We start from the raw sequence: 23,703 nt of genomic DNA on the forward strand, positions 1-23,703 counted from the left end.
GACATTAAGTTAGTTGGTGTAAGAGAAGAGGACGCAGATGATAGGGTTAGATGAAGGCAGATAATAAAGAAGAAGAAGTATTTGACTTGAATTAATGAACAATAGTTTTAGGTTTAATAAGTACAGCAAAGTAAAAGGAGTGCATCAAGAATGCACTGCAGACTTAAGCAGGATAACATGTTGTAGTAACAAAAGAAGAACACAGGATGGCAATAGTGAGATTTGTTCTAAATGGGAGTATCACACAGGTGCAATTGGAATCTACTACAGAATGTCTGCAGGGGCCAGTGGTGACTCAATTGGTTAAGACTGTGGGTTACTGGGATCCTGATCGGAAGGTTGGGGGTTCATGCCCCAGCATCACCACGCTTCCATTGCTGAGTCCTTAAACAAGGCTCTTAACTCTATCTGCTCTAGGGGTGCTGTATCCTGGCTGACCCCAGCTTCCTGACTGAGATATGTGAAAAAAAATAGACTTCACAGTGCTGTAAGATGCATGAGACAAATAATTGAATTGTTTACTTATTTGTTGATTTTTGAAATTTATTATAACATATATTTAGTTGAAATTGTACAGTACTGACATTTGATCTATGATGCTCAGATTTTTTTCCTTACTAGTTTGAATACCCAAAGCCTATTGCCATGTATTTCATCTATATACAAAATTAATGTTACACATGTATGTAATAATGCAGATAATGTGGAGGTTGTCAAGTTTCTCACTTGGCAACACTTGACACCCTCCAGGTCAGTAAACTAGTCAAAAAAAAATGTGACCAGGCAGTAATGTGACAGAGATAACATGAGGATGAGAGCACCATCAGCAGCAGTCCTCATGAGCGGAGTAAACAGAGCAGAACTATGCCAGGCATGGCACACAGAAAGAACATGACAAATGGATTAGACGCAGCTGCAGGGAGCGCACGTCTGACCCATCTCCACTTTCCACTGCACACTCTGCTGTTTACGGCGATGAGCTGTTTTTCCTCTGAAGATTTCCTGGAACTCACTCCGTGCAGCAGTTCTCTTATGTACTTGCACATCTCTGCCATTTTCACACCAGCGTGCTTTTGGAGGAAGAAACACACAAAGGCCCTCTGCTGGAAATAAAAATCTACAGAGCTCCATGTTACTTACAGTATGACAGTCTCCTTATGGCTTTTATTATCTGTATAGATAGTCTGCACGAAAGAAAAGAATAAAAAAAGTTACTATAGTACGTTAGTGTCTGCTGTAACTATAAACTTCAAGCCCTTTTGATTAGACCACTGTAAACCTTTCCAGCTAGCCAGCCTTATATAGACGACTGGTATGGATATATAGATATATATGCCATATACTGTACATTCAGCAGAGCTTATTTTACAGCACAGAAAGGAAAGGGAAAATATAGGCTCTCTTGTTTACAATACCAGAGTGTTTTTTTTTCACGATCGAATTGCATTTATCCTGTATTGAAACATTTCTGTCTTCCAGAATGAATGTGTCCTAATCTACAGAGAATGAGAGAAATCGTATGTTATGCCCTTCACGGTCTGTGCAACCCATATCTTCTAATCAAACTACAGTACTGCTTTTGTGCTGTTTTGAACAAAATGGTGGCCTGTACAATTTCAGAGATTTTTAAAGTCTAGTAAAATCTTACCCAGCAAACAGCACAGGTGGAAGGCCCAGAATTCACTTCCCAATGCCAATGCCCCAAACCCAACCAGTGAAGTTGCAGGGCACCCTTAGTAATGATTTCGAACTGAAAAAAAAAAATCAAATATGTGGATGGGATTATAAACAACCAGCAGTGGCAACTCCTTCAATGGGAGCAGCTGAAAAAACAAAAACAACATTCCTGCAGTATGTGTAAATATGATTCCTTTCCTGCCTTTTGTGACTGTTGTCTTCTAAACATGCTTGTGGAAAAAATCTAAAGTAAAGTAGAAATACAATTCTAATATTCAAAATTGTTATTCAGAATAACAGATCGTCAAGACTGAGGTCAAAAAACTAAAAAACAAAACAAAACAAACACTCTTGGGATATTCTCTTTATTGATTTCATTATGTTGCAATTTTATTCATATTTTGCTTTTTCTCTCTCTAACCAAGACATTTCACAAGAATTGGTTTAAAAAATCAACTCTTTTAGACCTACTAGATCCTCAATATGAATGTCGCTTTTTTTTATCCTTATCAATGTTTTTTTCCATTCTGTCTCTCCAGATAAAGATGTCATCACATTTTCTCTCTGGGTGTTGTAACCTTTCACAAGATGTTTACTGCACAAGTCCATAACCTTTGGCTGAGTGGGCAAATGGCCAGTATGTGACATCTTAACACAAGTTACTATTATAATTTTTTTTTTTTTTAACAGAAGCACTTGATACCTAGACCTTGCTTGATACAACTACATACTGCTTGGCACCAGGCCAACCAGTAGTACATTAGGATAGGCTACATCTATACTTCAAAGCAAAACTAATTATACATCAAGGGATATGATATGAAATGTCATCTTTATTTTTATTATATTTATATTTATTATGGGTACAGTTGATAATCGATTTTATCACAAAATACAACTCATTCAGACATGAAGAACTTAAAAGAATCATACAAAAAAGATGATATACATAAGAGAGAATACTTAAGGGCTGCATGGTTCAAGTTCAAAACAGCTGGTTCATTTAATACAATATAATTACATTTCCAGAAAAGGAGGCACTGAAAATGTTAAAAGGATCTCATAGTTTACTGGCCTTACATTCAACAATTAAGAATACAGTATAGCAATATAAGAGAATTGAGAATGCATATGAATAGTAATTGCATGTTGCACAATCAACCACTGCATTACCCTAAATGGCCTTCTATTAGCTTTCCATTTAAACACTGTTACATCAATGTTATTTTGTCTGACTTTGTAATACACTCATGTTTCATCACTGAAGTGATTCATGAACCAGAGGTTTCTCTAAATATAGTCTTAATGTTTTCCTTCAATCACAGTGGACGAATTCACAACGTCTCTGACTTGGAAGATGAATGTTCTACACAATAATTTCAGGATCAACTCCATTAACCAACGATGATGTTATTACTCCATACAGAGATCTTCTGATGCACTCTTTTAGAGTCACTGTATTATTCATATTCTACTTTCGGTAAGAACTCATTCTGGGCCTTTAGATCATGGTTCTCATGAAGTTGCTCTGCTTAGGCCTTATACTACACACCAACTCCACCATATGGCCTGGAAGATCATGCTGCCCTCCACCTACGCACTACCAAAATAAGCAGCTCAGGCTCTCCTACATTGTAATACTCCACCTTTCATAAGAAAGTGCTGTAATCTCCAACTGACCATTTGGCTTTTTTCTGACACTCTCACTCTGCATGCTTGGTCTACAGATAATACTGTTGAAAAAATAACCACAAAAAACTACTTGTGTTGATTATGGTGAGGATCAAAAGCCATTACATGCATTAACTAGTGATGAGAGATACCATAAGGCTTTATGTTGAGTGTCTGGTTTTAGGCAGACACCGTATTGCTCTTGCTGGTCCCCATGTGAGATCCCTAATGTTAGGACCGTCTTTATGTTGAGCCAAGAGACCTCAGACAAACAGAAGGTCTTCATTTGGCCAGCCGGAATACTGCCAGGTCCAATGGCTCTTTGCTTGGCACACACCAATCGTCTGCTTCCTGGCTCACTTTGTAGTTCCGTAAAGCCGTCTTGTTATACACAGGAAGCCTTTCCACAGAGTCAGTGGACAAAGCCTGAAGAAAAAACAAACAAACATGTTATTTATACATAAATTTTACATAGGGAGGAAGGATAGTGTAATTATTATCAGTATATCTTTGGGATTTTATTCCTTTCTCAATCTGTCAGAAAGGTTATGCTGAATTTTACCATCTATAAAATAAGCAATTAAAAAATACCTAACCCGTATAGTAATACTGTAGATATCCTCCCTAAGCTGACATGTTGACAATGATTCAATAATTTTTAAAGATCTTATATTTGTATATATAGAGACAGTCATGTGCTTTGTCCTGTTGCTCTTTAATGAAACCAAACTGAAACCAGGGTTGGGATGAGTTTCAAAACCTGAACAACAACATACAGACTCAATTCAAAAGGCCTTCAAGTGAAGCAATGCTTCTGGCAGCTTTAAGTAAGTTACCGTCATGCCCCTGTAACTTTCGATTCATCAAAGCTCAACGTGTACCAACATGCTCGCTAAGACAAGCGCCTTGTAATAAACTCTCACTTTCACTTATTCTTTGTACCACTTAAAAGAATTAATTAGGAATTAGAAACAACTAAGTTGCATTTAATGGGTAATTAAATGTAGCTTAGTCTTCTCACTTAAAAACCAAGGGCAGCATTTTAAACAATATAAATGAAATAAAATAAATTTCAAATACAAGAGATTAATATTAGATTAGAAATTAAACTAAACAAAAAAAGCTATATTTTATCTCATTTCCCATAATTATTATTTCTAAAAATTCTTCTTTCCTACCACATGGAATAAAATAGTTTAGTGTCCCACCAGTAGGATTATAAAGAAACTGTGATGTTTTGCCACCTCAAATGCCTCCAAAGTCTTAAAATCCATTTGACAGTGAGTGCACCTGTTAAGTAGCTATAAGCATGTGTAATGAGTGGGTTTTAAGATCAGAGGGTTTTAACGTGTGTGATTTTAGATATTGTAATGTCATAAAAAATGAGTTTCTGCACCACTCGGACGTTTGTGTGTTTAGTACAGAATCGATTATATTAAATCACCAGTCATGGCAGATCGAGCTGAAATCCAGCCAATTCTGGTCCCTGCTTAATTGACCGGTAATTTTAAAATTACATTTTTTAAATGTCAAATACACAACCATACACAGTAGGATACGCAGTGAATAGCTTATTGGATTGTGACCTTGAAAAAAAAATAAGTAAGGAGGCATAATCACTAATAAGAAAGAATAAAAAATATTAAATCTATTTAGTTACAATAAAATAAAATAGAATAAAATAAAGTGTAAAGTAGAAATATGTAAAGTATGTTAAAATATAAGACTGTAAGAAAGTTAAAACTTTATAAATAAACTGTGTTAAGTATGAAATGTACAATGTGTAAGCAATGAGCCTTAATGATATTGACCAAAGTGCGAAGTGCAAAAGTCCTTTTATATGTGAACATAAACCAGAATCTGCAAACTTATGTGTTTGTGTGTTCAGTCTTTCATCCTGTGCAAATGTTTAGTGGTTGGTTTGGTTTCTATTATAAATGAAAAAAAAAAAAAAAACATTTTTGACGATGTATGAACCAGCGAGACCACAGGGGTAACCACTATACCACTATGGGGTGGCTTATAATACAGAAAAGTAAAAAAAACAAGCTTGAATTAAAATATATTTGTGTAGGCTTACAGTAAAACTTGCAAAGGGTTAGACTGTGCATACTTTATGTTTCTACTATGTATTTTTAGTGAATTTATATCAAGTAATGTAACAAAGATACAGGTCTATATACAGGTCTTTCCCGTCCAAATAATACTTCCAATAACCTCGTTAATGTTTTAAATCCTTGCTTTGATTTACAAAATATCTCTAAATTAAATTAAAGCACTAGGTACTGTAATTAATACACTAGTACCCTAGAATGGCCCCATACAATTGATCAAGGAGCACAACTTGCATTAAATAAATGAAACTTACAGAGCTAATCCCAGATCACAAACCAGCTTTATACTATCAATCCAAGTGGAATTTCAGTGTAACAAAAATGAAAAAAGAAGCAAAATCAGAACACTTTCGATCCATGAGTCAAGCAAAGAATCAAGGTCATCTCATAGGGGAACAGTTTGTTCCAACTGCCAGCCAACAAATGTACAGACAAAAGGATGTGAAATTTTTTATTTTATTTTTAAATGTACAAAAAAGACATACCTTCAGGTGAATAACAGCATCAGTGCCATAGGTCTCCATAGAGTAGAGCTGGAGGTCTCCCTGGAAATACCTTGCATAGAGCCGAGTGATTGGCAGCCCATAACCAAAGCCAGCCTGTTGACAAAACATAAGCAGAATTCAGTGTCGTACACCAAACACTAATTCACCCTGTGCTGTAAATAACATAATAGAGTGCTGAAGGAAGATAAAAACGTCATTTGCTATACTGATTTCCCCTCCCTATTAATCATAGCCTGTCTGCTAGTGTTTTAAGACACTGTAAAAGGAAAACTTCAGAAAAGAGACTGTCTCACTAGAGGAGTTCTCTGCTGGCCAATCTGAGGAGTCGGGGCTGTCGAATACATGTAGCTGAAAAGATTTTCCATCTTCCTGAAAGGGACGCCACCACCCCTATCACTCATCTGTAGACACAGAGGGGAAAAAGGATCATATATAGGAACAAATAAAAAATAAAAAAAGGTAAACTGACAGCTATATTTATAAAAAACAACACAAAAAGGCCATGAAGTGTAAGTTGAAGGGTGCAGCAATCTGCCACAACATTGCCACAAAACTGCTTTAATGCAATCTGGGTTCAAATTACATTCAGTTACTTACTATAATGAACAAACAAGAGGCAGCAGCAGGTAAAAAAAGTCCTTGAGACAAAACCTTGAGAGGAACCAGACTCATGAGGAAACCTATCTGGATCATTGTTTTGCTATAACTGTATAACTATTCATCATGGTGTTTCTGATTAGAGGAACAGTTCTTACTGGACTGTACTAGTTCTTCTGTCCCCACAAACCTACAATGTCTATTAGGGATGGGGAGATCAGTTTTTTAATTGATACGATTTGATACAATATTTAAAACTGTGATGCAATACAACTGAACGTTTTTGAACAACGTTGTTTTAGTCCCATTTTCCTAGCACTGGTTTGACTGAATATGTAGAGCATATTTGCAAACAATATTTGCAAATCCTACGATGAATGTAATGTAATATAAAAACATGATAACATAAATTATTTCTATATTGTGGAGCTTTAGATTTGCTTTTGAATGCCATGTTCTGCACTACTGAATATAAACTTCCAAATCTCTGCAGTAATTTCTTTTGCCTGGATTGAATCAGTGAAGAATCGCCAACAGAGTTAATTGCACACGTGTGTGCATGGCCACATGATGTGTGAACAAAATTCTACAAAATTAAATGTTTCAGGTCCACAAGACTTGCCTTCTATTATCTTAGTTGCAAAAATAAATAATGCATAATGTCCTTGTAAAACTATCCACTGATGAAAGGGTAAAAAGAGACAGTTTGTGGAAAAGTGCAAATCTATATGGTATTTATGTGGGACAATCCACAGCAGCAACGAGCATGTCGCAAATGCAGAAGCTCAAAGCAAAATAAGTATTTGGATAAATCAGGCAGATCGACAAGGTGAGAGGGACCTGACCAATGTGTCAATGTGCATCAGTACTATTGTAGTAACTGAAGAGCCACTTAGAGAAGGCACGGGTAACTGAGCCACTGAGTTAATGGTCTCTTAAAATTAAATAACACAATGCCTAATTGTATGTAAGAATAATAACCAGAGTTTGAGTGCATTAAATTCTCTGGTAAAAAATTATGGAATCAGCATATTTAGAGGATGTTCTTAAAGGATTGTTATACTTCGTAGTAAATACACAAATCAAAGACATGACACAAAACAATATTTGTTTAATGGCTGAACAGTCTTGCTTCATGAAACAAACCTTAGACAAAATCACATTATTTTATTAATTAAAAGAAACGGGGGGAGATCCCTTTATGTTGAGGAAAAATTTGAGTGTAGGTATGGAGACCCAGGAGACTTAGGCCACAAGACAGGGTACACCATGGCCAGGACATACACTGCAATGGATTGGGACCCTGTCCATCACAGGGTGTGCTCTGCAACGAACAGGGTGTCAATCCATCACACGGAATGCACTCAGTTACACAATAACATGCCATTGTGTTATGTTTGTCATTTGTTTATTTGCTATAAAATAATAAGCTGAATAATGTGAATTATGTGTGATAATGTTCAAGTGTGTTGATTCCCTCATTTTTAGATTAGGGGTTGTAATGAAAAGAACATTTATTTGAGACTTACTGGCAATAAAGAGAAGAAAAACCTAGCACATTTTTATTTATAACCCATCAGAGTCAACTGACCTTGATGGAGAGGTCCTCTCCACCAATAGCCACCATAACTTCAATAGGTGGGAGACTGGTGCCTTCACTGTGGTTTTCAATAGTTGCCCTCATAGCATTCTATGGAAAGAAAAATATTGTCATGGCAACACTGAGCTCTTGTTATGCCAATGATGTAGCGGTGGAGATTAGTATGAGTAAAGGTCACACTCACCTTGAATAATTCAAACAACATATGGTAGAGATGGGAAGGCACATACACTATGCTAATAAGCTGGTTAATGTTGTTACCTGAAAGATAAGAATGGAACATGTAGTAAGCATTATCCTTTTTAAATGTGTTAAAGTTTATTTGCAGTGTAAATATTGTTTAAGGCACTCAACCATATCCTGTGAAATACGACAGGCTTCAGATATTTGAGCAATTATTTAAAAATTCAGTAAGTATATATATGTGAGTTTAAATGAGCAGAACTGGTTGAGCGAGAAAAAAAAAAATTGGAACTTATTGGCCTGGTTATGTAACCTGTGGAGAACAATTATGTAATGGTCAGATGCTGGTGCTTAACAGATTGTAATCCCTCACTCACTGTTGTGTTCTCGCAGCACCAGGTCAGGTGAGCTAAGGTAGTACTGGTCACAAAGCATCTTGGCACTTTCATAGGCATCTGAATAGAATGAAGCATTGAAAAAGGTTTTTTTAAAAATACTAATCTAAAACATTTAATACATTTTATCCACTGTCACATCGAGAACATATGTATACTTCACCTTTGACAACATCTGATACTTTGCAGTGAGGATCAATGCTTCCAATTGTGTTGGGATGAACAGGATTTGTAGCACCATCAAAGATCAGGGCTATAAACAGATTATTAGAGCAGAACATTAGAACAATTCACATGCAGTCTTTTTCTAAGAAAACAAACCCGGTTGGCTGAAAGCTGATCAAAGCTATGTTCACATCATCAGCGTGACTTAAAGTGACTCAATTAGGATTTTTGCCCTAATGTGGCAAAAATCTAATTGGTTTACCACTCTCTCTGCACGTACAAATTTGATGATCTGAGTCACCTTCATATGTGGTCCTATATCGGATACATATCTAATATGTGGTTAATGCGACTTAAAATGAGAACAATCAGATCGGAATCCATGCGTCTTTTTGCCTTTGACTCTAATGTGTGTGCGGGGAGCTTGCTAATGTTAGTCAGCACTGGCAGTAAAGAGATTTCATAACAGTGCTACAGTAGCAGGAGATGAGAAAGCAGCTTAAGCGAGGTGCCTGGCTTCCTTCCTTCTCAACGAATACAGACAAAAACCTTCTTGTCATCCCCCAGAGCAATACCCCAAGCATAGTTCTTGCTAAAATCATATCCATTGTTTTAAATAAAATTTTAAATTAAAAACAAAATTAGTGTCTTATTTTAACCCAGACTACAAGTGCTATTTCAGAGGACAGACACATCCACACAGTCAGATAAAAGTCACTTGCAATTGTGAATGTAAACCCTCATGACTCGCAAATCTGATCTGGTCAAAAACATTGGAATTGAGCAGGTGGCTTGTAATGTGACCATAGCTCAAATTTTGGACCAACAAGAAAAAAAATGTTTTTGTGTTCACATTGTGAGTTGATTTGAAAGTGGCCTCAGTTCTCTTTATGTTCACACTATAGTTCCTCTGGAGCTCTAAGATCTTTACTGCAATGTAATGCAGCTTATGGACCAGTTCTGTCCATTTGGTTTTTTGAGCATCCCAGTGCAAGCAACATTGGACACAAGATTAGAAAGTCTCAAGTTTAAATCCCAGCACAGCTTAGGTGTCAATGTTGGGTCCTTGAACAAGGCCTTTAACTCTCAACTGCTTAGATGTACAATGAGATAAATGTAAATCTGAACAAAGATGTCTGGCAAATGGCTTAAATACACATGTCTACGGCAAGCCAAGAGAGATAAAATACAATGCAAAGGTGTGGTTTGTGTGGCTGAAACCATGGGGAAAACAACCCAAAATTAAAAATAAGCAACTTTGTAACCCTGATCAGGATTTTTATGGTACCATACCTTTCTTAGTCTCATAGCCAGCAGATAGGCTAATACAAGTGTTGTTAACATTTACTATATTAAATCTATATAAAAAGATACAGTGGGGCAAAAAAGTATTTAGTCAGCAACCAATTGTGCAAATTCTTCCACCTAAAAAGATGAGAGAGGCCTGGAATTTTCATCATAGGTATACCTCGAATATGAGAAACAAAATAAGAAAAATAAATTCCAGACAAATCACACTGTAGGATTTTTAAAGACTTTATTTGCAAATTATGGTGGACAATAAGTATTTGGTCAATAACAAAATTCCATCTCAATACTTTACTCTTTATCCATACCCTTTGTTGGCAATGACAGATGTCAAAAGTTTTCTGTAAGTCTTCACAATGTTTCCACCCCCATGCTTCACAGTAGGTATGGTGTTCTTTGGATGGAACTCTACAATCTTTCTCCTCCAAACACGACAAGTTGTTCTACAATGTGATTTTCTGGATTTTTTTTTCTTATTTTGTCTCTCATAGTTGAGGTATACCTATGAAGAAAATTACAGGCCTCTCTCATCTTTTTAAGTAGGAGAATTTGCACAATTGGTGGCTGACTAAATACTGTTTGCCCTACTGTAAGTGTAAACTTTTAACACATTAGAACTGTTAAACAATAATGCGAAAAAATTAAGAGTCTATCAGTTTGATGTAGTTTGACTCTAACAACAGCGTGAGAGAAATAAAACGTATACGAAAGGTCGGTTACTTACTGTGCTGGTTGATAAGCATACGGATGGATATTCGGCTCGTGAAGAATCGGTCTAAGAAGTACTGGATGTTTTGATTATCTTGACCAAAAGCTTCTTTGTACTCAATCACACCTTGGGCCATTGTAGGAACAACATCATTATGTCTATTTCTGATATTCACCAGAGTTTCCACAAAGCTGTGGGTTAAAACAAGGATATAAGAGCATGGAAAATGGACTTAGCCCTTTATAGAAAATCCACTGAAATACGTGGAAATAGAAAAAAATTCTAGACTTTTTCCATGTCTTTTTTTTCTCCAAAAATGTTTCATTGTTACTATTTTTATATTGCAAATCAAGGTCAGTGAAGTTATCCATATATGGTTCCTCATGTGGTAATACTTTAAGGTCTGTATTGTGTGTGTGCGCGCATATATATATATATAATATATAAAAATAATTAAATAAAACACAAAAACATACAAATTATATGGTAACATCACTGACCTTGAAATTGTTTTTGAGGAAAAAAAGACTTGAATTTTTTTTCAATTCCCATGTATTTCAATGAGTCACATATAAAGGCTTAAAATACAAAGCATAATCATATAATTGAAGTTCAAGTAATATTAAACTTACTCTTCTAGAACTTTGTGGTCAGTGGGACTTTTATCCAAAAACTCCAGGATCTCCATTAAACTCTGAGCATACCTGAGAGCATAACAGAAGGGGGACAGGGTATGACAGGGTAAGCAACTTGTTTTCTTTTAAAAATATACTAATGATGGACTTTTTACTTAGAGGTTCATATTTTTCTTACACACATCTTGGATTACTTATAACTTATTTATTATTGACAACTTCTAAACATTCAACTTAAATGATGGTAACCAGTGAAAGTGGGCATGTGCTGTGAGACAAAATAGCAGCAAAGTAAGAATGAGGTAGTGAAAATAGAACAAAGTGTACAAAGACCCTCTTGGAGGAGCTGCATAGCCCAGCCTTCCACGGCACACAAACTAGAGCAAAGTTCACACACATGCATGACGTGACCAAGCATTGGGCGTGTTTCCACAGACTGTTTACTACAGTACAAACGTAAAACCTTCTGCTATAAATAACAAAGGCAGCTGTCAAGTTTTACACTATATTAAAATATTAATAATAAAAAATAATAAGAAAGCTATATCTACAAACTGTACGATAGAAATTCTAAACATGCAGTTATTTTGCAAATTTATGACTTGTGACTTACCAGCTATGGACCATCTGAACCGACGGAGTAGTTAGCAATCTGTCTGGGAGTAGGTTGATTTCTTTCATGATGTTGGACAGACGCACTGGGAGTTCTTGCCTCAGGAAGACAAATGAAGTTTTTTCACATGCATTTGTTGAACCTAGCAGGAAAAAGAGGCATTGTAGATAAAAAAAAAAGCTAGATAGCTGAGACTCTAAGGCAACTGTTAAAAGGGACATGTTTTTCTCGGATATTACATCTTCGGATTTACACCACACTAAATGAAAACACATTAGTAAACGATTTAATGTGACATTTAATGACTGGATGGTGTGATTTGTTGCACATTTGTGATCTTACAGACATTAACAGTTGGATTATGCATATTTAATATACCAATGGTAGAGACACGCTAGATTAGGATTTACCAACTAGAGTTAGAGGGCAAGTCGTTTGGAGGCGCGCGCTTCTGCAATATCAGTAGAGCCAATGTGAACGATTCGATTAATGGTACAGACCGAACCGACCAGCTAATAAACATGATGCAATCCCTGCTGCAGCGGCCTCACGGAATCGGTGTATTTGGAAATCTGTAATCACGCCTTGAAAATTGTATTGTAAAAAAAAAAGAAAAAGAAAAGAACTTACACCATCTGCCACACAAACACCACCTAAAACCGACAACTTGTTCCCTATTAAGCCCTATTCATGCGGCTAGGATCACACTATTGTGCTATTCTAATACTCATGCTCCTGGAATAGCAATGTATATAAATCACACACGATGCACATCTCAGAATGCATGCAAACAAACAAAGACACATACAACTCACCGAAATCGAGAAACTGTTTCATGGACAGAGGAGATGGTGAGAATTTCGAGAAGTGCTCGATGTGTTTAGGCACGCTGGCCAAAGCTGCATTCTTCATAATAAACCTCACGAACTTCATTGTGAAATGTTGGCTAGCCTGGTGAAAAAGATTCGACTTAACGTTAATTCAGGTTTCTGCTGTTTATAAGCACACAATCTCTAAAAAGCGAAAGAAGACTGGACACGTTTGCCCTGAAAAGGCGAATACTGAATGTAAGAGCTCAACCAATCAGAGCCCTCGGTTTAAATTTCCTGTTCAGCTCTGGCCAATCAGACACGTAGGCGGGACGTTGTGAAATGAATGTTTACGTTATGTATAGCTCCTTGGAGCAGCAGAGGGTAAACATGGCTGTTTGGAGCAGCAGTCTCTGCCAGGTTTTCAGACGTCACTAGACGTGAGACAGCGTTATATACACATCAGCTGTAACGTGGAAATAGGACAGCTGGTCTGGTGCACAGGACGAGCTGTTATAGCCTACTGATAAACACCGAGAACGTATAAATATCTGAAATTTAGTTAGTCAATATAATAAGCCGTACAATTACACTGTTATTAGACTTATAATAATGTCATACTCATACACAAGTGATATACTAACATTTATAAGACTATAAATAATGATGCTTGCAGAAAATTTTCTTTTTTATTCATTTACATTTTTATTTCTATATTTCATTTGTTTACTTATAAATAATAATAGTTTTTGTTGTTACAGATAATAAAAGTTGTTTTATTTATTATTTTTTTTATTTAATTAAATCATTCAATAATAATAATAATAATAATAATAATAATAATAATAATAGTTATGGTTACATAAAATGAAAGGAAAGTACAAGTGTCAATATCTGCAGTGTTGACCCTTCTTTTAAAAAACGTCTGCAATTTGGTCCGGCATTTTGTTAAACAATGCTACCATCAGTCTTGTCATGCTAATAGTAAGGCATCCTGGGACCATTCATGTCTGGGATTGCTTCTTAGCCAAGAAAGTGGGTTCACTTACAATTTTGTCTAAGAACACCGCCATGAATAAAGAATAGTACAAAAACATCCTTTGATAGCAACATCACCCAGCCATCCAAAAACAGTTGGGTGCCTTTTCCAGCATAATGAAGCACCCTGACATAAGGCAAAAGTGCTAACGAACTGGCTCAAAGAACAAACCCTTGACCAGGAATATTCCAGACCTTAATCCCAGGGCAAATTGCACAGATCTTGAAAAAGAAGGGTCAACACCGCAAATATTGTATCTTTACAAAACTTAATGTGATTGTCGATAAAAGACTTTGATACTTATGAAATGCTTGTATTTATACCTCAGTATACCATATAACGTCTGAAAAAAATATAAAAAAAACACTGAAGCAGAAGACTTCAAAAATCTGACTTCAGAAGTGAAAATTAATATTTGTGTCACTCTCAGGACCTTTGGCCACTGTACATGATATCCGTGTTTGTCTCAGTCATTCTCCACTTAAAAGTAAAAGTGCGCCACTGTGTGGTCAGTGTGGGAACATCAATCTGACCCAATATATTACGCTAAGCGCGGGTCCATTGTGACTTGTCTTAAAACTGAGTGGCATGTCAAAGGGATATTTAGTTCTGCCTGTTTGTTTGTTTTTTAACTTATGTTACATACATTTTATGGGTGTACTTACTTTCCTTGAAACATGAAATGTCTTTAGTAGGATTTAGTCTTGGTATTCGTAACACACAATAAATTGATCAAATATGCCTAAAAACTCTCCCAAATGTCAATTATGCCTGAAAATAACTTTCAAATATCTATTACCGTAGACTCTGACTCAAATTTTCCCGTACGTTTTTGTATATTTAATCGGGGTCTGTCTTTAGGTCATATATTTAAATGTATTGTGTTTGTGTCTAAAAATTGCAAGCAGCAAGACTATAAAAGTCCTTTTGTCTAATAGGTCATACTGTCAGAACGATCATACCGTGCATTTTGATTATTTTACCTAATATAGCCTATTTTTGTCACCTTTCAACCTTCCAACTATATCAATTACAGAAAATGGAACAGATTTCGTGGAAATATTCTTGTGTTTCAATCCAGGCCAAGATGCCCTGATTTGCTCTAGGGCAGTATTTATGCTAGAACAGCAACATACCTTCAAATTTCTCTCTCTCTCTCTCTCTCTCTCTGTCTGTCTCTTACGTGTTTATATATAAGAGTAGCTATACAACTGGATGTTATGTCAAATGCATTTTTTTGGTGTTCATTTTCCTGCTCCTTTAATCACAGTAAGACAGCACCCAACTCTTCACATATAGGTCTAACTCGAGAGACTGGCGTGTGTGCTGAAGCCCTTAACACAACTACAATCGTGCGTTTTCATTTCAAATCACTATTTTTTCTGTTGAAACAGAAGGAAACTGTATGCTCAACTGGGTTTTTCTCAGAAACAGTGACGCGGATTTTGAGGCATCTCCACGCAGGAGCCTCTTATCTCCCCTCCTTTGGGCAGCGCAGTGAAGGAGAGAGAGAGAGAGAGAGAGAGAGAGCTGCTCTACACACAGCAGCATCATCAGCATCAGCACCATCAGCATCAGCAGCAGGCATCAAAACGAGCTCTTGTCGGGCTGCTTTACCCCCTACATAAGACATGGCGTCTGAAGATCGATCGATGACAGACCGTGAGTATTTCATCCTCTTCTGATTTCTTGAGACTTCGATCAGGTCTGAATGATCGCCCTCATCATCCTGCTCATGTGCGCGCAGGAGGTGTACGGTGGCGGGCAGCGCGCGCACAGCCATGTTTAACACGCCGCGATCATGGAAACGCAAAAAACGCGACATCCGTGTTTCTTAGATGGAAGCGAAAGCGCACGCTTTCATTCACCATTCACTGATCGGTATAATGAGTTAGTTTGAATAAAACCCGACGGATCCAGTCAAACGCACCGCAGACGGGTTAAGTAACAGCGTCTCAGTAGAGTAGTTCAGCAGATATAATAACATGAAGGAAAACTGAAGGGATTTAAAAAAAAATCTTCATCAGCTCTCAAGGTGACGCCTTGGAATGAGGCTCTGTTGTAACAGGGCAGTGATCTAGGCTGTGCTATTGTAAAATAAATAAATAAAAAATGTGAGGACTATTTGTGGTAAACATAAGCTAAGTTTTTGATATATCATGAGGAGGATATACTGGGTACATGTTCTGGCTTTTGTTTAGAAAATAAAAGCCTAACATGAAAGCTTTAGGTGTAGAGGTGCCAATAATTAAGCTCCAATGTGCAACCTCGGCATTCCACTTGTGTTGCTCTATGGCTTTACCTTTGAGTTTGTTGTGCTCTCTCTCTCTCTCTCTTTCTGTCGAAATAAAAAACCGTTATTGGAGGAAAAGTGCGGGAAAAGCGCGTGCATGAGGGCTCCATTTCCTGTCTGTCAGTCAGCTGACAGGAAATCATAAATCACCACACATTGCTCTGTACTAATGCCAGCATATTTCACAAACCTTAGCAAAATGACAAACAGAACCTGACAGCAACTGTCAAGTGTGGCAGCTGAATAAGGACTATTTCCCTAAAAAAAAAACATAAGACTCACCAAAAGTCAGATCTTTCTGTGTTAGCTGTCTAAAATAGGTGTGCATAAATTCAGGCATAGAAGACTTTGTTGTGTAATGCATAGTGTCTGAGGATATGTGACCTTTAATTCATTGACATAGCGCTGGTTGTCCAAACTAAGGTTTAAATCACAAAGTATAAATCATGAGTGCATCTTCTCTTGGTCCTGTTTGTAGGCGGATTTTGCTGCAGAAACCTGTGTTGTAAAAAAAATTCATGAACTTCAGTTCATTCCTTCTGATTTCAATGTGCCTTATTTTATATATATTATAACAGTTAGTCATTTAATCTGAGAGGCAGTCTATGAGTACCAATATAAAGCATAGCAGCACTAGTTCGTATAACTATACTTTACATCACAGGTGTTTTAATAATTGTTGATTACATCAACTGCCAGCATGTGTGAAAGTAGGTCAGTATGGTTTGCGGTACTGGAAAGTATAAAGAGCAGCTGCCTGCCAAACCCCACATTTAAAACCTTTCACAGACGAACTTTGAGCCAGAAAACACAATAATGTCATCTTAGAAACACTTTGTCTCCTTAGTACTTGCTTTTAAGATGTTTCAACGTGCCTCTGAACCACTCATGTTGTTTTATTCATGACTAATGAGAGCTACAGAACCAACTAGCTTCTAACACAAGGCTGAACATTAAAACCTTCTCCAACACCTGACAAAAGCACTGATTGGTGTATGAAACATGAGACTGTAAACCCTATATAGGGCACTAGCATATCATTTTACACTAATTGCAATACAACCCTGGAACAACAGATATTAGCTGATATTCTAAAGCAAAATAAGTGGAATTGTACAAAATTTACACTATTTAACTGGTTAAATAAACAACCAAATCATAACCTGTTGATAATAAATGGCATTTCTAGAAGTCTTGTATAAAAACAATATCATGCTCAAGGCTGCTGTTGTACTGAATATCAGCACAGTTGTGTTATCTGTGGCACTTATGCGACTGCATCACAGCTGTGCTAATATTCAGTACAACAGCACTCCTTCACATGTGATACTGCTTAATCTTAATTGCAGCTAGTAACAAAAGTTCTGTAGCTAGGAGGAGTATGGCAGATTATTACACACACAAATGATAATCTAAATTTACTATCTTACAGACTGAACGCTAGTACAAATATTGTTTTCCTCTTTTTTTTTTTTTAAGATTATAAAAGTGCTGTACAGTATATCTTTAAAGAATTGGCCAAGCCTGTATGTTGCAGATTATCTTTAACTAGCATTCTAATTAGGTAACCTTCCTAAACTCACCTCACTACTTTAAATATTCTTATTCAAGGATGCCTTGATGCTGCTATTAATTATACCACCAGGCAAAATGGCTACACTGACTATGCTATTTTAGTTGAGAGAGATGCTTCAGTGTGATTGTGTAAAGGGAAACAGAGATGGCCATTTGTGTCTGAGGGAGTTTGGACTTGGAAGTGGAATGTTTCCTCACATTAAGTGGATTGTGAGAGCTGCTGACACAATCCAGGCAGAGTCACTTCTTTTTTATTAAAATCTCAGTGCAATCGATGATCTGGCTCATCTAAAAAGTGGAAGGGCAGTGTAGGATTACACAAAAGTCACAGGACAACTACAGATACAGTAGCAGCAATGGCGAAATAAAAAAATGCGAATGGACAGAACATTTTGTTTTATATAACCATTTTCAGCATTAGCCTGGATTGCACTGACTGGTGATATATGCAGAATGTAGTCCTTTTGTTTACTACACAATCCTTCATTTACAATCTTTATCGTATAGTTTGACATGCAGAACATGTTGAACCGTCTGCCAGAAATCAACAATGGTTTTATTGGACATTTTGTGCAGTGCAACAAGTCATTTTCTTAAAAGATAGCCTTAATTACACAGTTTAAATTTTCGCTTAAAATTTTGCTTGTTGCTTCTGGCCTTGTTTTTTTGTAGGGTATGCTAAAACAGCTGAAAAGCTGTCTCTATGACTGATAAGTGTTATTCAAATTATGTGTTAAGCTATTGCTCATTGGTGAGTTAAAACGTACTGTAATAAAGCTATTGCCGTCACCCTAATTTGACTGCATAGTTCAGTCAGATTTCATGAGAGGTTTGTGTAATTGTAAGCAAGCGATTGTTGTTGGATCCTGTTCACTTTTATATATAATTGAAACATTTGTAACTTTCTGTACAAATCGATTCATGCATTTGTTACATATTTACATGAGATCCTGTTTCTTCAGGAGCTTATTGCTTTATAACGCCAAACAGGTATGTATTTTTTTCTTTTGTTGAGGCTTCACCACATTTGTGGTGCTGTTGTCAAGTTGACTGTGGAAAACTGCCTGCACGAGCTAATTTAAGTGCGTGACGTTGACAGGTGAATCGTGATGTTTGCCCTGAAGCTAATCTGAGCAAAGTGGCGTGTTTGGTTGCATTTAAATTTTTATGCTTTATTGCTTCTTGACACCTGTAAAATTCATGGCACTATAAAGTTTGTAGGTATAAAGTTAACCTTTGCCATGCATACAAATAATAGAATTTAAAAACCACCTTATATCAGAGAATTTAGGCATGCCAAGCCAAGCCATGCATTTTATAAACATTTTATTGCAGTTAACTATTTTTTGTCAAAATAGTTTGATGGGTGTGTTCAGTAACCTTATTTTTAAATGCAGATAGCAGATGGAGAAATTATTCTTGGTATCGAAATAAATATCTTGGTGTTCATAAATATCTTACCCTGTTCCGCGTTTATTAATCTATGCCTTGGGCCTCGTAGCACTGCTTCATTATGGAGCTCTGCTTTATCATTTATGCATTACGTTCCACGTCTGTACTCATTGTATATCAAGTTTGATTCATATTATGATTTGACTCTACATTCAGATAACGGATATTAAATTAAGCTTGATCCTTGATTGATTGATTGATTAAAGCCTTAGTTAAGATTTTGCTGTTTGTTTTTATAATGCACTGCATGGTCTGGCTCTACAGTATATCATCGATATGATTAGTCCTTATATTTAAGGCAGGGCACTTCGATTTAAATATAAATGACTCATATTCATGATTAATACACAAGGGCAGGCTTTTGCATTAGTGCCCTAAAAGAGCACCCTTCGTTGAACGTGCTCATGAGCGGTGAACTGTGTAGGTCAGTTTGCAAAAAAAAAAATGTAAATATGTCGTTAACATGCAGGTTGGTGAACATAAGCATCGAAGGCTTCATAAAACAGTGCGTGTCCTGCTCGGGTGCATAGTGCTATTTACAGCAATGTTATTTTGCAATTATGGCAAATGCAAGCGGCAGGCAACATGGCTACTGGTACTGCTGAAGCCTGTTCATAGGAAAGCAAATCAGTACAAATTCTGCCAGAAAAGAAAATACAAATTGAGCGTGCCAGGTCTTAAAAACATAAGTCATGTTAAGGCATAAGGCATGTTAGCCTCGTCTATAACAAATTTTGGACTTACAAATAACAAAAAATTGACTTAAAGCATCCAGTCAAATCATTAATAAAAAGTAAAGCTAGCTAACAGCTGAAAAGCTCCACCACCCAAGGCAAACTAGTAAATGGACCTTACGTTTTCCAACAGCAAATTAACAGACCTGTACTGCATTGCAATAGTAAATAAAAGACAATACAAAACGCTGCCTAGGTTTGCCAAAGCTGTGTTAAATGAAGCCTAAAAAGATCTAATTTTGTGGAGGAAAATCTTGGGATTGTCTTTATATTGCCAAATGACACACAATGGAACTCAGTGTTCTTTGCTATGCAGCAACTGTCTCACAAATAAATTATAACTCCCAAGCATATACCAAAGCAGATGATGCTACTGCATATGAGAATATTTTTCTGCACAGTGTCTGTAATGAAATTGGCTTTTGTCAAGAGGAAACTGACTTCTATGCATTCGCACTGAACATCATCTAAAGGTAGAAGAACAACTTCTTTGAGTACTTGGCTCCAACCATTGTGTAACTGAAATGTGGCACGTACAGTAAATGGCCTTTTGGGTAACTGCACAAAGCCCTTCAAACAGAACACTCAGTTGTATTTCAAGCAGTCACTGGAAACATGGCTGGGAGGTATGCTTAACAAGAGGAAACACATATTTGCAGATGTAGTGCTACCATAAGTCAAGTATTGTACTAAGTGATGTTAAAACCAAACTTTTTATCTTTATTTTAAAGAAGCTCTAATCAATCGCAGTCCATTAGTGAATTTGCCATCATTCGTCAAATTTAACTGAAACCCATAGAAACAGAAAAAAGTAGACAAGTGTTTGGATCAACCAAAAACAGATAGGTTATGCTCTTACCCAAGCTCAAAAAGTCATTCATAAAGTACAATACTGTATTCCTGTTTTAGTGGAGAGGCTCTTTAGAATTGGTGGTCAGATATTTAGGCTTAAAACTGCTCTTGAAGATGCCTTGTTTATGCTTAGTTGGACTTCTTTTTGTCATCAGCCAAATACACTCCGGTAATCGGAGAGTACATTAAAAATGAGAAATCGAAAAAAAAAGGGAAGATATTTCAGCTGTGAAAATATTAACTAATCACATTAGCTTTACTAATTTATATCAATTGGTGCAAATGTCTGGTGAGTAAGTAGCTTATTAGTAGCTTATTTTATAGTAAATTATTAACTGCTATCGCTTTTACTCAACATTTTGATTTTAGTGCAAAACACTCCAAAACACCTCACCTCAGACTACTTGGATATTTTTGCTCTAACAACCCTTGTTCGATCTCATAGTGTTACTTCACATTAGTGCTTATTATCGGCGCCACGGTTTCGGAACATATAAAGCAAACTGGTTTTAAACTTCCCGCAAGAAGAATAAACATACACCATTCATCTATGAGGTTCCGTTTTTATTGTCTACTTGCCTTTTTTTTTTTGGAGTAAGCCATGCTTTGTCACATGGTTCGTCTGTGTTTTGTTCAGTGTCTTCTGTATACTCTGTGTATATATGGTAAACTATCGTGTTGATTGGCTCTGTTAAGTGACGCATATAGACACGCCCACCTTGAGGGAAGAAGTTATATTCATCCAAAAAAGTGCTGCATGCTGTGACATAATCTAGCACATAACTGCTCCTAATGCCCGTTTTTCTCAACACAGGTTTAACATTAGGCAAATACTAAAGGGCTGGCAAAGTTTCATTAAGCTCTGTCCAGTTGTTGTGATAAAAACCCACTGGATAGACATACAGACAGACAGATATACAGACAAAAAAAGACTGGTTTTGGGTCCTCCAATGTATGAAATGTAAAGATATTGAAAGAGCAAGTTCTGACTATTGAACAGACAAAAATTCTTTGTTAGTTTATATACTGTAGATCGGGCTGGTAGTATCTACTGTTGTGAAGTCTTAGTGGGGCTATAGAAGGTAAAGATTGGCAGTTGTGCTAGAATATGAAGAGGGTTTTCAGATGACCCCCCCCCCCCTTTTATTTTTGTTTACTTAAAGTTAACTTATTATAAGGATATATTGATATCCCAACAACGGACTGGAATTCAAAATATCAACTGCTGAGATAATAATATATCTGGATATATGTGGATTCCAGTCCGTTGTTGGGATATCAATAGAATAATTTTACAATTCTACTTAATGTAAGTATAGTGCTTCAGTAGTTAATTCCCTCCACTGGATTTTATGAATATACAATTATACAAGGGGCGGCGACTGGAGGCTGGGGAAGGTTGTTAAGGAGGTGGTTTTACTGTGAAAAAACTTTCAATTTTTTGAGGCCTGTGAACTTCGTCCAAAATTAAAAATGGTAAACTTTTAATGTGTGTAAACTGAAGTTTCTGCTAGGTCTCATAAAATGTGAACTTGCCCAACACTGCACAACCGTGCATTCTCGATTTATTATTTAATATTTTGTGCCTTGTCAGTAGCTGCCCCTAGACTACCCTTTAAAGTAAGATCTGCTTCAACTATTCCCCCTGGCATATGAATAAATCTAACCCTCGGTTTTTATGTCACGGGTCTACTTCATTATTGAAACAAGGGGATTTATACTTTTAATCTTTTGCTCATCACTTTGTTTTGTGCTGCCATTATGATCTCATTATAACCCCACCTTGTACCCTGAGTTCCCTGTGATAGACTCCAGATCCCATGCAACCCCACACAGGATGAGTGTTATACAGTAGATGATGCATGGATTTTCACTGTAGTTTCAGACCATGACATTCATATTAGGTGTGGTTCCAAGCCTAATAGGGGAATAAAATATTCCATCTATTTTTTTCTATGTAAAAGTAATGAAGCATTTTATAGCGTTGTTTAAGCGTATGGTATTTTACAGTGATTTGAATAAATGTTTCTTATGTACAATGAATCTGTAGGCCTATGTATTAGCAACAATGGCCTATAATACACTTACAAAGCACTTTTGTTTATCTCATGGCTCACTAAGAGTCACATGCTGAAACTGCTGAATGTGAAAAGAAAACATTGTTTTCTTGGCTTTGCTCGATATGCCCCATACCTCACATCCAAAATTGTTTTTTGTAAGACATTTTTAATAACAAAGGTGTTTGTGTGTGACAACCAAGAAATTCCTGCAAGGCTTTTTATTGCTCTGGAATATTCATGCACGTCTGGGCAGGTCACAAAGGCTGCTTGGAGAGCAGAGAAGGAGAAAAGTAGATATGGGTAGAGGAGAGCAGTGATTTGAGCAGACAAAGAACATTTCAAGTAGTGCACAGCTTTAGAGCGTTTTTTCCCCTGTCGGAATATTCATCAGTCCACTTCATAGCTCATGCTTCTTTTTGTCTTCGACCTGGTTTGAGCCAGCGCAGAACAAACGGGAAATTGTCCTTTCCGATCCTATCTACCCTTGCTGAGTTATCCTGTTTCCTGAGGCTACATAAAAAATACTGCTGTGGTTTTGAAACGCTGTTGTTGAAGATATATACAGAGCCTAAAGTGCGCAAATGCTTTGTTTTCTCATCTGCCCCCGAGTGATATACAATCTAGAGCCATTTCAAATTCAAATTTATGGGGATTACTGATAAAAAGCTTGACGCTATGTCTAAAAAGAAAAAGAAATAAGCGAAGAAAATTGATCT

At 36.6% G+C, this 23,703-nt stretch overlaps 2 protein-coding genes across 3 annotated transcripts in view; one reads left to right on the forward strand and one right to left on the reverse strand.

Moving 5' to 3' along the window:
• Nucleotides 1–2,490: 2,490 nt before the first annotated feature.
• pdk2a (pyruvate dehydrogenase kinase 2a) lies at nt 2,491–13,241 on the reverse strand. The gene is made up of 11 exons (XM_053511622.1): nt 12,989–13,241; nt 12,174–12,315; nt 11,558–11,629; nt 10,941–11,116; nt 8,907–8,996; nt 8,726–8,803; nt 8,350–8,426; nt 8,157–8,255; nt 6,262–6,369; nt 5,948–6,061; nt 2,491–3,774 (listed from the first exon to the last, which is right to left on the reverse strand). Exons 1-11 carry the CDS (start codon nt 13,104–13,106, stop codon nt 3,631–3,633), a joined length of 1,218 nt encoding a protein of 405 aa, XP_053367597.1. The 5' UTR covers nt 13,107–13,241; the 3' UTR covers nt 2,491–3,630.
• Nucleotides 13,242–15,578: 2,337 nt separating this feature from the next.
• The window catches only part of tbkbp1 (TBK1 binding protein 1), a 62,683-nt gene continuing 54,558 nt past the window's right edge, over nt 15,579–23,703 (forward strand). For both annotated transcript variants that reach the window (XR_008365626.1, XM_053511619.1), the window contains exon 1: nt 15,579–15,683. The gene's annotated coding sequence lies outside the window, so the exon portion shown is untranslated. The remainder of the gene's footprint in view (nt 15,684–23,703) is intronic.

The sequence above is a fragment of the Clarias gariepinus genome, chromosome 14 (genome assembly GCF_024256425.1).
Source record: "Clarias gariepinus isolate MV-2021 ecotype Netherlands chromosome 14, CGAR_prim_01v2, whole genome shotgun sequence".
NCBI classification, from domain to species: Eukaryota; Metazoa; Chordata; class Actinopteri; order Siluriformes; family Clariidae; genus Clarias; species Clarias gariepinus.